General features: G+C 45.9%; 1 protein-coding gene across 2 annotated transcripts in view; it reads left to right on the top strand.

Moving 5' to 3' along the window:
- The window catches only part of LMF1 (lipase maturation factor 1), a 277081-nt gene that overhangs the window by 48168 nt on the left and 214344 nt on the right, over positions 1-14569 (top strand). For both annotated transcript variants that reach the window (XM_025204669.1, XM_025204668.1), the window contains one exon: positions 14142-14290. In XM_025204669.1, the coding sequence (XP_025060454.1) occupies positions 14279-14290 (12 nt within the window). In that variant the 5' untranslated portion in view covers positions 14142-14278. The remainder of the gene's footprint in view (positions 1-14141; positions 14291-14569) is intronic.

The following is a 14569-nucleotide window of genomic DNA, read 5'->3' as shown; positions in this document are numbered from 1 at the left end:
AGGAAACCCACCCGCTGGAATTAAATTGAGTTCTCATTAACTGATTAAGGACCCGGCACATTAATGGAGGGGGGAATGCAAGCACTGACGGAGCCTAGCGTACCTGCGTGGGCGTATGCTCATCAGGCTCCTGCGGCTGGATTTGTGCACTGGATCCGTGCAAAGCAAAGACTCTTGGGGTTGACATATCTCTCGGTTGAGCACCTCTTGGAATTAAAGTCTCGAATGGAGGCAAAAAGGCCACGAGGCAAGGGGACAGCGCAGTCGAAATAACCTTGGAGAATTGGACTTCATCCCCCTCTCCCGCATTGTGCTAAATTATCGCCACCTCCAGAAGGTGCCGCAACGCACCGCGCTTTGCTTCTGGTCCCTACCGTTGGTTTCGTCAAGGAAGAAGAGCAAAATCTCAGGTCAGAGTTTACCGTCAGCTCCTGCGTCACAACGGTTGACCGTGTTTTTCTTATCTCCAGCTCGGACCTAGGGGGCATTTTCAGCCCCGGGGTTGTCGGGGGTAGTTCTCCTGAAACGCGTGGATCTTGCTTCCTGACTTAGACGGAGCCAAGACCTGACCTCCGTCGACCATGCCTGGCCTTGCAGGTATTTGTTTCAGCCTTGTTTGAATGCAATCCTGCTGTGAGCTGGGGAGCCAAAAGTGGCTTGATGGATAGCAAAGATTTGTCCAAAGCAATATATAGCAGTCAGTCTAGAGCGTAGCAAGCATGCCAGCCTGTGTCCCTTCCCTATCCGGTGAAGGTTGAGCTGGTTGTAAATTTGGCTAAAACCAAAGTAACGTGTTGCCGAAATCCCGTCTTGGAGTCTAACGGGTCTGTTGCGCGAACATTTTTCAAACTAGGATCGGTTTTGTTGTTTTGCTAATTCTCTAAAAGATGAGCTGCGTTTCCATGTATTGATAATTAGCGCAGGCTGCAATCCACGGCCTGTGCACACTGCGGCGTCTGCAGATATCCTCTGCCAAAATGCCGTTTTCTAACGGCAACGTTTCTCACTGAGCCGCAACAGATGCACCCATGGATATGTCCCGGGAGCCAGCATTTCCCCCTGGTCACGTCAGCACCAGGAAAATCAGCCATCGTGCAAAGTCTGCGCTTAACCTGGCCTCATTCTGCTCTGAAAAGTGACTGTCGAGGGTGGGTTTCTGTGCTGGTTTGTGTTCAAGGGACCCTATATCAAATAAGGACCCTGCTTACAAATAAAAAAAAAAAGTTTTCCCCTTACTTTCAGCCCTGCACAAGTTTTCCCCTGACCGTCAACCCTGCTACCTGCAATCCGAGAGCGTCCCTATATTCTTCTGGGTTGTCAGCATTAGCCATAAAAGCTCCAGAGGTCACGTGATGCGTTCATTGATCGCAGAGCCAAACCCACGGCTTTGAATGGGGGTTGAACAGGTGTGCTTGATAGGGGATTAATAAACACTTGTTTGGTGCACGAGACTGGAAAAACATCCCGTTTCCTGTCTCTCAGTCACAGTGGCGCTGACGGGGTAACAGGTGCGGTGCAAACGGACTTGTCGGCGGAGTTGGCAGATCTGGCTTCGAAAACAGGGAGCAATAAATGAGGTGCTATTCTTGCAGAGCGCTTTCCCGGAGCACAGTTTGGGCTTTCGAGGGCAGCCCCAAATTGCTGGGGAAAATCCTGGAAGTCCAAGGGAGGGATCTCTTCCACTTGCAATCCCACTCAAAGGTTGTCTTTCCATGGACTGCAGTAGGAGATGTCTGCGTGCAAAATGCAGGGTGGAGCAACACTCAAATGGGTCGGCTGGATAAGGATGACAGGGAGCCTCGCGAGACGTGTTAGGGAAAGTGGGTGGATGCAGTCGCTTTGATTTTTAAGGCTTGCTTAGCAAAATATGTCTTGCAGATGCCTCCATGCTGTTTTGCTTTCATGTGCTGCTTGCAGGAGGGGTGCAGCGGGGAGTGGGTAGTTTTGCAGCGGTGAAGAGGACGGGCCGGCTGAGCTGTTAGACTCCCATGTTGCCATGCTAACCATGTTAACAGCTGCTAATGGTTTCTTAAGCTGCCAAAGCAACCTAAAGATGGATTTAACACCCAACAGACACCTGTTTTGAGCAATTTAGCTCAGCAGGCACATGGCACTGTGCTGCAGGGGGCTGTCCATAAAAGACCGTTGAAATCTGTTCACCAGGTTGCTTGGGAAAGTGGAAATAGCCAGCTTTCCAGGTTGTGCTAGGCCCTTCTGGATGGAGGGTCAAGGGGACAAAGACACTAAGAGCTTGCTCCAGAAGAGCTAAGCATTCAAATGGTTATTTCATATCCAGATCGATCTCTTGGAAGGTGCTGGGCAGCTTGCCACCATTTAAATTGCTAGCCTTTTCCTGCATCAAACTTTTTTGCATTGGAGGATCTTGGAGTTCATTAGTGATGGGAAATGATGGGACGCCCATTTTTACAGATGGGAAGACTGAGGCCTGGAGAGAAGCAAAGTAGCATCGCCAGGAAATACAGGGCAAAGCACGGGGCAGAACCCCCATTCCATTATTTGCTACAAGTCCATCCTGCCCTTTCCCATATAAGTCACTGTATTTTCTGGCTGCAAGCCCCGTGGGGGAGGCTCAGGAGGAATGTGGCCTCCCTCCTCTCCCCTCGCCTGTCCCCTGCCCCGGTCCAGGGCATGCAGATGTAGGAGGGAAGCGATGGACCCGGTGGCGGCTCAGTGCTTGCCAGGAGTTGGGGTACCCCCATCAGCTCACCCAGGGATGCACATGAAGCAGTGCCACTCTCAGCCCCGCCAGCATGGTGTGGGGCAGAGCAGTGTGGTCTGGGGTAGTGTCAGCGGGGGGATACCCGGGAGGCTCTTCCTAGAGACCTGAGGGACCTGCTGGAGGTTGGGCAATGGCTCTGTGAGCCGGATCTGGCTCGCAAGCTGTATTTTGCTCCCCTTCTTCTTTCTCCATACGTTGTTCTGTACGTGGCATGTTGCATTTGGAAGCTGATAAGGGCGATAGCTCAGTTTTCGCTCTCCTCTTGTCTGTAAAGCCCGACCATTTGGCTGAGGCAGCCACTGCCTAGTATCGGGGCTCTGTAAGCATAGGTAGGACTCGATGTCTTCCAGCAGGGAATAAATCAAAACTGTCTTTAGCTTATTTCCTGCAGCGTGTGGCCGCATTCTGGGTAGGGTCCTTCCGGGATGGCTTTGCCTGCTGTTCTTATGCATTTGTAGAAGAAAGGCCTTTGCAAGCCGGGGAGTCTTGCATCCTGCCTGGCAAGTGGTAAGGTAGTGGCATGTCCTCAGCTTAGGAGGTCCACAGCCAAGCTGATCCGTCCCGTTATCCTTTCTGCGGGAGCGCGGGGAGAAGAGGTCACGGGGATGGCTGGACCCTGAGAGGAGCACCATGCGATGCACCCAGGCCTGAGTCGGGATCTGTTTAGCTGTTTGAGTAGATCAGCTATTTCTTTTCACTATGTCTTATTCACCCTTCTGAAATGCCAGCAAATGGATAGCAGCATGTGCACCCAGCTGGCGCATACAGTCCTTGCTCATTTATGTTATCCTCATGCCCTCACTTCTTTAAACCAGCCTCTTGTGCCTGCCCTTAACCTAAACCGTGAGCACTTTGAGGCAAGAACCGTGCCTTTGCTGCACGGTTGTGTGAAAGGACTTTTGGGTTGTATCAGGGAAGCAAGAGATGCCTGTTATATGGGGGAAACTGAGGCACGGAGCACATTAAATGACATCCCCAAGGGCATACTTTGTGGGGAGAGTCCATGCTGGTTAACAAACTGTAATAGGACTGGCTTTCAGAGGGACACCTCTCCGTTAAAATTAGCGGCACTTTCTTCGAGCTATCCAATGGCCAGGCTGAGAGGCGCTGATGCCCACGAGTTCCCGCTCACCGAGAGGAAATTATTTTAGTTTCTGCAAGGCGGTAATTAAATGCCGCATACGCCGATCCCTCAAATTGACAGCCGCCCACAGAGCTAAAAACAGGAAATCCATTAACTTCCCTATTTAAAAAATAAAATAAAAAATTTTCCCAACTGATTCCACTGTCACTTAAAGTTCTGCATGGAAAGAGGACTAATTTAATGCTGCATTAACTCGGCAATGTTGCCCTTCTTCTACCTAAGTAGTTTCTAATGACTACCCTGGAGAGCACTTGGAAGCTTTTAAAAGTTTCTATGCTAAATTTTTTTCTTTCTTTCTTTTTTACCATGTGATTTAGACTTGAAGAAGGAAAAGTTATTGATAATGTTCCTCAAATCCTTTGGCAACATGGAGACCCATTTTGTTGGCTACGAAACCCTTGAATCCTGCCAGGGGGTTATCTCTCAGTAAACCAGAGAAATCTGGAACGTCGGCAATCAGGAGGCGTTTCAGAAAACTAATAAGCAATGAAGAGCGACTGGAAACCGTAGTTTGTTTTTTTTTTTATCAGAGGCTCCTCTGTCCGGACAATTATAGCATGTCCTTGTTGCAACTGGGGACATAAAAACTCTAGGGTTTTACTACTAACTATGTCTGAACGTGGTATCCAGGCCAGGTCTGTGTTTATCCATCTGTGGATCAGTTTTCACAGCTGGGAAACGGGAAGAATGAAATGCATCTCTCTTGGGGAGGCGGGGAGCTGAAAGACGTGCTGTACCTCATTAATGTTAGTAAATTGTCTTGTGGTTCTTAGACGAAATACTCGATAGAGTAGCAGGGCACGCATCGTGTTTCCCCTTAATTGTCCTTTCCTCACCGCTATAGGGGAGCCTTGTCTTTTCTTTTTTCCTTCTCTCTTAGGTTCAAGGGATGCCTCTCTCCCTGGTTGTCCCACGTTAGAAAATAAAAGCAGTACTCTTTGTGGCTAAAGTGTTCTTGTTGCTCTTTCATGTTTTCGGAAGCCTTGAAGAGTTGAGAACTTTCTCCTTTACATCGAGGGGAAAGGAAGAGTTACGGCTCGGGTGGGCCTGGCACTTATGAACACAGACTGAATTCAGGCCACGTTGAAAGAATACCGTCTCTCTTGCGTGGGAGGGATGAGAGGCGCAGTACACTAGATGCATAGAGATGCAAGGTTAACCATCCCTCAAATGGGTCCAGAGTTTAAGCTGCGTGTGTGGCCATGTGCTGTACTTGGGGGACATCAGCATCAGGATACACATGCAAGGGGCACCGCTCAACTTCAAAGGAAAAGAACCGCCAAGCTCAGTGCGGCACGCTTTTGTTTTGCAAAAAATGCATTTGAGTTAAATGCTGTGATAGTCATGACCAGGGATCCTGGTTTTCTCTGATTTAAAAAAAAGAAAACAAAAATCCCCAAATTTTGGATTTAAAAAAGTAACCCAAAATCCACATTTTTCCATGATCAAAATGAAATACTACTATATATATAGATAGAGACATAGAGATAGATAATATTTATCTATCCATCTATCTATAGAGAGAGAGATAGAGATATATCTATGTATCTGTATCTATATCTCTATATCTATAGACATGTCTATAGAGATATATCTATCTCTATATCTATAGATGTGTCTATAGATATAGATATCTCTCTCTATATCTCTGTATCTCTGTATGTCTCTGTAGACATGTCTAGAGATATAGATATATCTCTATATCCCTATATATCTATATAGACGTGTCTAGAGATATAGATATATCTATATATCCCTATATATCTATATAGATGTGTCTAGAGATATAGGTCTCTCTCTCTATCTATCTATCTATATATATATATATTACTGGTGTTTCATTTTAATCACATAAAAATGTGGATTTGGGGTTCATTTTTTTTAATCTGAAAATTGGAGATTTTTTTTTAAATCACAGAAAACCAGGATCCCTGGTCATTATGCTGGATCTAGGTTTCTGATGTAGGAGGCTCACCGTGCGTGAGCACTAAATAAGACTTTCAATTCATATTAGAGCGATGCTTCCCCAAAAGCTAGAGGGATGCTCAGGAGGTTTGGGGCAGATCCTGGGGCATTTTGTAGCATGCTTCCTCCCACTCCCCCCCCCCCCTTTTTTTTTTTTTGAGATCATCTCTGGGAGCAGAGATCTGCCATTTCCCCTTGGCATCAACAGAAATCCTTTCTGCAGGGACCCCGGGAGGTCATTTGAACTGATGCCGTGACTTGAAAGCCTTAGTACTTTTGTCCGACTCCGTATTTGGACAATGCTGGTTGGAAAGTTTAATGAAGTTCTGAGTGAACCGTTATCCTTGTAGTGGGGGCAGAGGCAGAGAGAAATGGTGATATTTTAGGAGCAGTGGGGTGCTGGGGGAAATGAAGGGTTAAAACATGGCAAGGTGTTGTAAGCAAAATTCTTGTGGACACCAAGGTGAAGCTATTCACCGAACTCTGACTGCTTTTCAGGTATTTCCTTTCTTTCCACCTGCTATTCGCTCCTGCCCGTCCGACCTACATTGGCTTGCTTGCTCACTACAGTCGTGGAACAGCACAGGGCCCCGTGCACCTTGGTTTAACCTGTTTAAATGAATGCAATAGCTAACAAATATATCAAAGTGCATCTTTGCCCAGGACTGATGTGGTCTTTTGCTTTCATCAGAGAGTGTTTTGCCCCCTGAACGATAAGATGCTGAATGACAATAATCAAGTATTAAAGGGGCGTCTTAACAAGTTTTTTAAACGACAAAAAAGAATGGAAACATTTGGGGGGTGTCTTAAATTCTTTTCGAACCACGAAAAGTAACAGAAACATTTGGGGGTGTCTTAACACTGTTGTGGAATCTTAACAATTTTTGTTAAACACAAATTATAATGGAAAATAAAAATAATGGAAACATTTGGGGGCATCTTAATTTTGGGGGTGTCTTAATTTTTTTTCAACAACAACAAATAACAGAAACACTTGGGGTGTCTTAAATTTGGGGGAGGGGTCCTCATTTTTTTTGAAACCACAAAAAGTAACAGAAACATTTGGGGGATGTTTTAACAAATTTGGAGGCGCCTTAATTTTTTTTTCAACAACAAAAATAACGGAAACATTTGGGGGATGTCAACAATTTTGGGGGTGCCGTAACAATTTTTTTTCAACAACAAAAATAAAGGAAACATTTGGGGGTGTCTTCACACAATTCGGGGTGTCGACAATTTTTTTTTAAACAGCAAAAAAATAACAGAAATGTTTCCGGTGGTGTTACGTCTACTTTTTCCAAGGGCTCCTTAGTACGGCGTCTGGAGGTTGGCCCATGTATAAAAGACAGACGATACACAAAAAAGGCAGTAGACGATCTGGGCATCGTACAGGAGTGTCCCGTACTGTCCAGCTCATCATGCGCTTGCACTCTTTGTAGCAAGGGCAGCAGCTGGACGGAGAAAGGGAGGCAGAGATATAGGAAGCAACCCGGGAGGGTCACTGGAAGAGGCCGAGGGAGAGCATGGATGGACCCGTGCCAGCCTTAGAGCCCCCTGCCTCCCTGCTAGGCAGTTGCTTAACCATGCCAGAAATAATTGCCCTCATTTCAGTGCATCTACCTGGGCCGGTAAGCAATACGTGTTTGCAGCTGGGGGCCCTGATTCAGAACGCATCGTACTCATGATTAGCACGATACGTTTTATTTTTGACAGGTGTCATAACTATGTAACTCAAATGCTATCGGAGTAAATTTTCAGGGGAGACGAGGGAGAGTGGCTCGGCATCAGTTAATTTAATCTCATTAGAAGTCAATCCAATGTTATATATCTTTTACTTTGGCTGCCAGCGACTGTAACGTATAGCGCAGCTGTTTTCCGACGAAGACGGCCTGCCCCATCGCTTCTGTATGTGCCGGCTGAAAAGGAGAAGGCTAAAGAGGACGAGCGTACAGTATAGGAGCCCATATACAAAACACACATATGCACCTGTTCATAAATGTATCCCCGAAAGCTTGCAAAGAAGACGTTTTCCAACTATTTGAGTTGGTCTAGTAAAAGATATCAGATTTACCCAAAGGACCTTGATTGCTTATGTTCATAAATTGTGTACGTGTCTGTGTGTTCAGGATCTCGCAGAAGTTTGTGGGAGTCTACTCTCGCCTATAGAGAAGGAAAGAGGGAAAATAGAAACAAACTCTTTCTTAATCCTATTGATATTTGGGGGGAGGGGAGGGATCCAAAATATTTCCTAAACTAGTCGATGAAAAAGGAAAATTCCCCCTTAATTTTAACCAGGATGATGATTTCTGCTTTTCAGAAGCTGAAATGAAAATTATGAATAACTTGAAAACATTCATTTAGGTTCTAAAATTTCTACAAAAGGTAAAAATTGCCAACAAGTTTCGTACGAGTTTTTGTTGCTGGTGCGTGGGAGGGAAATAATATCTCTTTGGTTTTTCTGGCAGAAGCCAAGAGATTACACAAGGATCGGGAAGTCTTCTGTTGTGCTGGGCTCTGTCTGAGCCCAACTTATGTTGCACACATGAGCTACAGTCCCTGCCCTGGACAACGTAATTTCTTCGGATGCTTTCCAGCATTACGATACGGACAAATTGTTTAAAACATAATCATTTATAAAATGTCTCTATTTAAAAAAAAAAAAAAAAGAAAAACCATTCTGTGGGGATTTTTGTATTCAGTCCCAGCCCCATCTTCTGCACATGTGTACAAGCACCCACCCACCTCCTGGCTTGGGGAAAGAAGGTAAGGGATGCTTTCTGCACTGCCTCTTGAAGTCGTGGAAATCTTTCTTTGCTGCAGATCCGAGCGGGATTTTTTTTCTCCGCAACTCTATCCTTTTCTCCCACCCTTGTTCCTCCCCCTGGGTCTTTTCCACGCCACTAGACCTGTCTTTCTCTGTGTGAAATGAGTTAAGTACAAGGAGAAACTGAAGATCCCGATTCCAAAAAATGCCTGGGTAATTTTCAGAAGTCCTTCGAGGCTCACGAGTACCGATAACTGCTGTTTTTCTCGTCAGACATTTATTGGTAAATAACCAATACAACGCTGAAAACTGGAAGCCTCGATGATCTAATACCATGTCATCTATATGCCATTAGAAATAATTCCCTCTATAGGGAGTCTTAATGATACCGTTTCGGATCTTTCTGGAGACCATTTGTGCCAAACTGACTTTTTATTCAGCGAGCATCAGTAATGTTTTCTACAGTGGATCTGACGTTCCTGCCAAAATATATAGTCTTTCATGAAAAAGTCTGTTAGCATTGCACATGTCCTGGCATTAAGCGGTTCTTATTTCAAGTCACAAATGTTTTTTAGTTCTGCAGCTCTGCTAGAGCGAGCTAAATTTCCTAGCAGAGGGTTATTACATAGGGATGAACAGTTGCACATAATTTTTGTGGGGGGCGGAGGGGGAGCATTTGTATCGGAAAGCAGAAAAAGCAAAAGCAGGAAGGAGCAAAAACCCTTGATGCTTTATTCCCCCTCCCCAGTTTCCCTCCCGCCCCCAAATAGGTCATTGTGAAAGTGCAAAACTATTTATTTTGCTGCATTAAATGAGGAGCATGTAGCCACCGTTTTGACCGCGTGTAAGGCAAGTGCAGTCACTGCAATCTGTGGCGTTGGCAGCTCGTTTTATTCCATTTTTTTAAAGTTTGGATCCGTCCCTTGCCGTGCCGAGGAGATAACAATGCCGCTCATTGTGCGAGCTCTGCAGCTGCTGAAATTTGACTAGATCCAACCGCAGAAAACAGGAGCAGGTGGGTCACCGCTGCGACCCTTTCGTTCCCAGCAGTATCACTGTGTGCTGGGGCCCGGCGGGACCCGTGGGCCGAGGTGACACCGAAGTTTTAGCCCTAACGTGGAAAACAAAACGCCAAGGAGATGTTGGCTCGTGGTTTGGGTTTCGTCGGTAAGAGACCCCAAATGTTTCTGACTGTTGCAGGATTCATGGCATTTCTTGTCACTTGTTGAAACCGAATAGGCTTAGGCAAGTCTGGATGTCTTTCCAAAGCCATCAGGCCTGCAGAGTATTAATTTACATGATGAATTAGCGTTATTAATGGCTGACAGCTTTATTTTCTCCCCCCCCTCCCCCCCAGTATGCTATTTAGTGGGGGCTTTCTCATTTTTACTGCAATGCCACAGGCAGCATGTAAATATTCATTTAAAAAATGTTTTAATTGGGTTTGGCGTTTAATCTGCAAACTTGATGTTTCCCTGTGGAAACAACTGGGTCATTTTCTTCGATTACTTGTGTAACAGCAGGGCTTTCATCGCGCTCATCCATTTTCAAGTCTCAAAGGGGCAGAAAGGATTCAAATACCTGACCCTCCTTGTAACTCAGTGAGAGATGAGCATTTAACTACCGTAAACACCTTGGCACATCTGCACGGGAGCTACGGCCCCAGCTTTAGCCTCAAGTACTCACAGTCATAACAAGACAGGAAGCAAAGGAGATGATAAAGAACATTTTGCTTTAGCTATTCAGTACTTCCCATGGGTTCCTGGCTTGGAGTTTGTCAATCAAGTGTTTTCCTGTAAGCACCAAGTACATGCGTGGACTTTGTTGGTCATGGAAGGGATGCTTGAAGACGATGCTTAATCTCCGAATATAGCAACATCCATCTCTAGACAAAAGAAGTCGGTGGTTGTTTAGCAACAGCCTCAGATCTTCGTAAGATGGCAAACGAACCGGGCCTTGTCTGATGGAGGCTTTTCCAAGGTAGGTGGAGGAGAACAACTGCTCATAACGTCAGCAGTTGGGAGAAATGGAAGTCATTTGTGAGGCTGCTGTTGATGGATCTCATAATCTTGCTCTCTGCTATCAGTTTACAGTAAGTGAGTTTGAGAAGGAGCAGGACTCCCCCCTTTTACATGCCTCTGTATTTCTAATTTGGGTCTGGAGATTTGAAAGAGCGTGCTCATTGTTTGGAAAGTCTGCAGGGCTTAGCTCATGATGTTCAAAAGTGAAGAATGACGTGCACAATGCTCAGCTAATGCTGCCATCCCGTGGAGGGGGCACCACAAAGGTGGGGGGCAGGTTTCAGTAGGGGGGTCTACCTAAGCCCTACAGTTCAAATGTTCGTACTTGATTTGCCTCCCCCCTCCTTGCTCCCCGCAAAGTTTGAGTTGTTCGGATTTGGGGTTTTAAGCCTGACAACATTTCTTAGTTTTAAAGTGAAGCTTGGATAAAGAAAGTGATGTGGATGCAGAAGGGAAATGAAAGAGGAGCCAAGTACAGACAGACTAACCTGCAAAGGTTGAATCAATTCAGCCTCGCAGTTTTTGACTAAGCGGCGGAAATTGGACCGCTCAGCAAGTGAACAGACATTCACTTTTGATTCCTGAAATGCAGCCATGTGCCTGCAGTGGCCCAGGCCAGAAGCCGGGGGGCGCTAGAGCATGCCGCCCTGCTGGGTTGGAGCAGACCGCTTGGGCCAAGGATCCCCTGCAAACGCCCATTCACAGGGTAAGTGCAAAGCATCCTGGGATGCTGGGGGACTGTGAGTTGACTTGAATCTGGAGGGGATCTGGGACAGAAGTTTCATAAACCGATTTAACCTAAATCAGTTCAGTCTAATACTGATCCATCCAGGTTTATCTTAAATCGTTTTCAGCCATTTTGAAAGCAGTTTGTTTGCACTGAACTTCTTTTGGGTTGCAGATTTGAACCGGTTTCTGATCACTTATACCTGTTTATGCGTAATGTCTGTCCCTAGCCAGGGAGGCGCACGGGGGACAGGCAGGAATCCAGGCAGACTGTGGACAAGGGGAATGAATCTCCCAAGACGGGGAAGGATTGAACGGTGATCTAGTTCCAGGGAAGACCAGGCGATGGCAATTTCTCCTATTTGGCAGGTGGCCCAGGGCAAATGAGGTGAAAATTGGATGGGAGTATGTGAAAGCAGAGTCAAGGATGAAGGGAGGGGAGTGGGAAAGCTTCCACCAGGAGTGTGAAGGGGACAGGAGGCCTTATTTAAACCAGGATAAGTGTGCAAGGAACAGTCAAGACATGGATGGGCAGCAGAACAAGGGCCGGGATCATACGCACGTGCTATATAGTGCTTAATCGCCTGAAGAAGCAGCCTGGCGTGGTGCGGGGGTTGAATGGACATGGGAGCAAACTGGAACTGTTCAAGTGTTGCTGAACAGCGGACACGACACCTGTGGGGTCCGTCGGTGATGGAGAAGGAAGACCTGTGCTCACATGACCAACAGCTGGTATTGAGTGTGTCAAGACGGGGGCTGCTAATAAGTTAGGCTATATATGGGGGTATGTGTATACCTGCTCCCCCCTTTATCCTTGCCTCTGATTTCACATACTCCCATCCAATTTTGCATCTCATTTGCCATGGGCCACCTGCCAAATAGGAGAGAAATGTGGGTCTTAATGACTTTGTTTCTCAGCTGTAACTCAGCCCTGCTCTGAAGTGACTCTGCTTCCTATCCGACCATGCTCTGCTTCCTATCCGACCATGGGCAACCCCGTAGGGCACCGTTGCTCCGTCCGTCCTAGCGGGTGCAGGTCCGCTGGAGCCGAATGTATTTTCGCTGCAACCTGGACAGCTTCTGAAATGGAGCTGACCACAGCTTTGTCCTTGGCTGCCCTTGCAGTTAACTCGTGGTCCCTGCCAGCTCAGCTGTGCCCGATGCCAGGGGCCGTTGTCCGCGGCGGGTAATTTAAGAGTTTTCTAACAGCTGGGGAGCATTGTTTACTCTGTTGCTCATCAATAAGAAGGTCCTTCTCTCCAGTTGCATGGCTGAACCGTCTCCCTTTCCTGGCATGCTTCAGACCAGATTATACTGCTGGAATCGCACCCAGATGGCAGTGCCAGGATTCAAACTCGAGGCATTGGAACAAGAAGCCCAGGTGCAGCGGGCATTGATGCGCTTCTGGAGGCGAGCTACGTACCAAGAAGATCGGAGCGTCCTTTGTGTTTGGCTGTCTGTTTGTTTTAATATAGCATGATCTATGCAGTGCATAAGAGACACGCACCATTGAATCGCTGGCTTGATTCAGTGCAACTTCCCATTGCATTTTAATAAGCAAATTAACCTTCCCTTCTATCCTCCCAGATAAAATGCAGCGTTACCATGAGAAGGAAAACACACATCCATATCTAAAGCCCATTTAGCAATGTAAAGGCTTTTGCCCTCTTACCCACAGATCCAGCATGTATAGTATATGTCTGCGAGGGAACGTGGTGATTAACATATGAAAACGCTGATAACAGTAGGATTTTTGTGCAGGCAGAGGCGAACGAGATATACTGCCATTCTGGTGCCAGTTAGACCCATAACTGCTATTTGTTGCTGGGTTTAGTAACAATTAACCTTTCACATTCTGCATTAGCCATTGCTTTTCTGGTGCAGCTGCTTTTATAACAATATACTTTGCTTCTCTCAACAGAAGCACTAATTTTGGCAGTAGAGTGACTGTCCCCAAAACCACAGGATATAAAGAAATCGAATAGGGATTCTTAATAGATTATTCTTAGCACAACATTTTTTTTTTTTTTTTAAAGCCATTAAGTTTAAATTTAAAGGATGCTTTGCTTGTTAGACATAAAAATGAGGTTTCCGCTGTTTTTTGTTAACGTTTCTTCTAAACATATTTAACATGTGCGATCTCTTCTGCGCTCTCTTGCCAAATCACGGATGCTGGCCGTGCTTGGTCATTGGTACCTATCACCAGAGCTGGAAATAATGAACTGACTTAAAATCACGCGTGCCTTATTTACCTGCTTGACCGAAGATGAAGGAAAAAAGTTGGGTTAATGATTATGGACCCCAACATCTGCTCTCACTGGTTTCAATCCAGAAAAATCCCTTTTCCCTGCTTTTTTCCAAAGCATTATCACGTCCGGGTAACTCAGTGGTATTTGGTGCTGTATCTGCTTTCTTGAGATGTTTATCACTGGTGTGTTAGGCCATTTTCCTCGTAACAGTGCTCTAACACTCTCACATGGTACAGATGTTATCCAGGTGTTTTTCTGGCTTGGCTATTTTGTACATGGCCTTACAGTAGTCAGGGCCAGACACAACTATGGGTGAACCAGGCGGCCGCCCAGGGCCCAGACAGAAAGGAGGCCCGAAAATGGTGTTCGTTGTTATTTTGTCAATCGGAGCTAGGTTTCATTAAGTCCTAGCATCGTTATGTTCTGCTTCTTATACATGTATAATTCTTTGGAGGATAATATGCAGGCATGCTACAGCAAACCATTTCTTTCTTCTTCTTTTTTTTTTTTTTGTTGTGTGGTCACTCTTCAGGATGGGAATCTCAGCTCCTGGAAACAGGGTTTTTGGGAATATTCCTGTGCCCTCTCTGGACTCTGTCTCGACTGCCCGAACACACCCCGCCTTCCAAAATCGTCATCTGGGGATTTCGATGGCTTATTTTCAGAATCATGCTTGGAGCGGTAAGTGGAATTTTAAGCAGTCGTGTCACAAAAGAAGCTTATGGCTTTACATTTTATTAGAGAGGTTAATTCCAGATGCTTAATCCCAGTAGAAAACCCATTTGTTTCCAATAGCCACTATAATCATTTTTATTTTTTACGTTCCCTAGCCTAGATTTGTCGCTGGATCTGACAAAGAAGGAAGGAGGAAATACCTGGTGTTTTGTTTCACCGAGTCTTTCAGTTCCTTGCTGTTGATTTGTACCTTTTAATCAAATGAACAAATAAAGGACCAAGTGG

Source organism: Alligator sinensis, unplaced genomic scaffold, assembly GCF_000455745.1.
Source record: "Alligator sinensis unplaced genomic scaffold, ASM45574v1 scaffold1283_1, whole genome shotgun sequence".
Lineage (NCBI taxonomy): Eukaryota > Metazoa > Chordata > Crocodylia > Alligatoridae > Alligator > Alligator sinensis.
The sequence above is the reverse complement of the archived record's forward strand: the minus strand, read 5'-3'. Positions and strand labels throughout refer to the sequence as shown.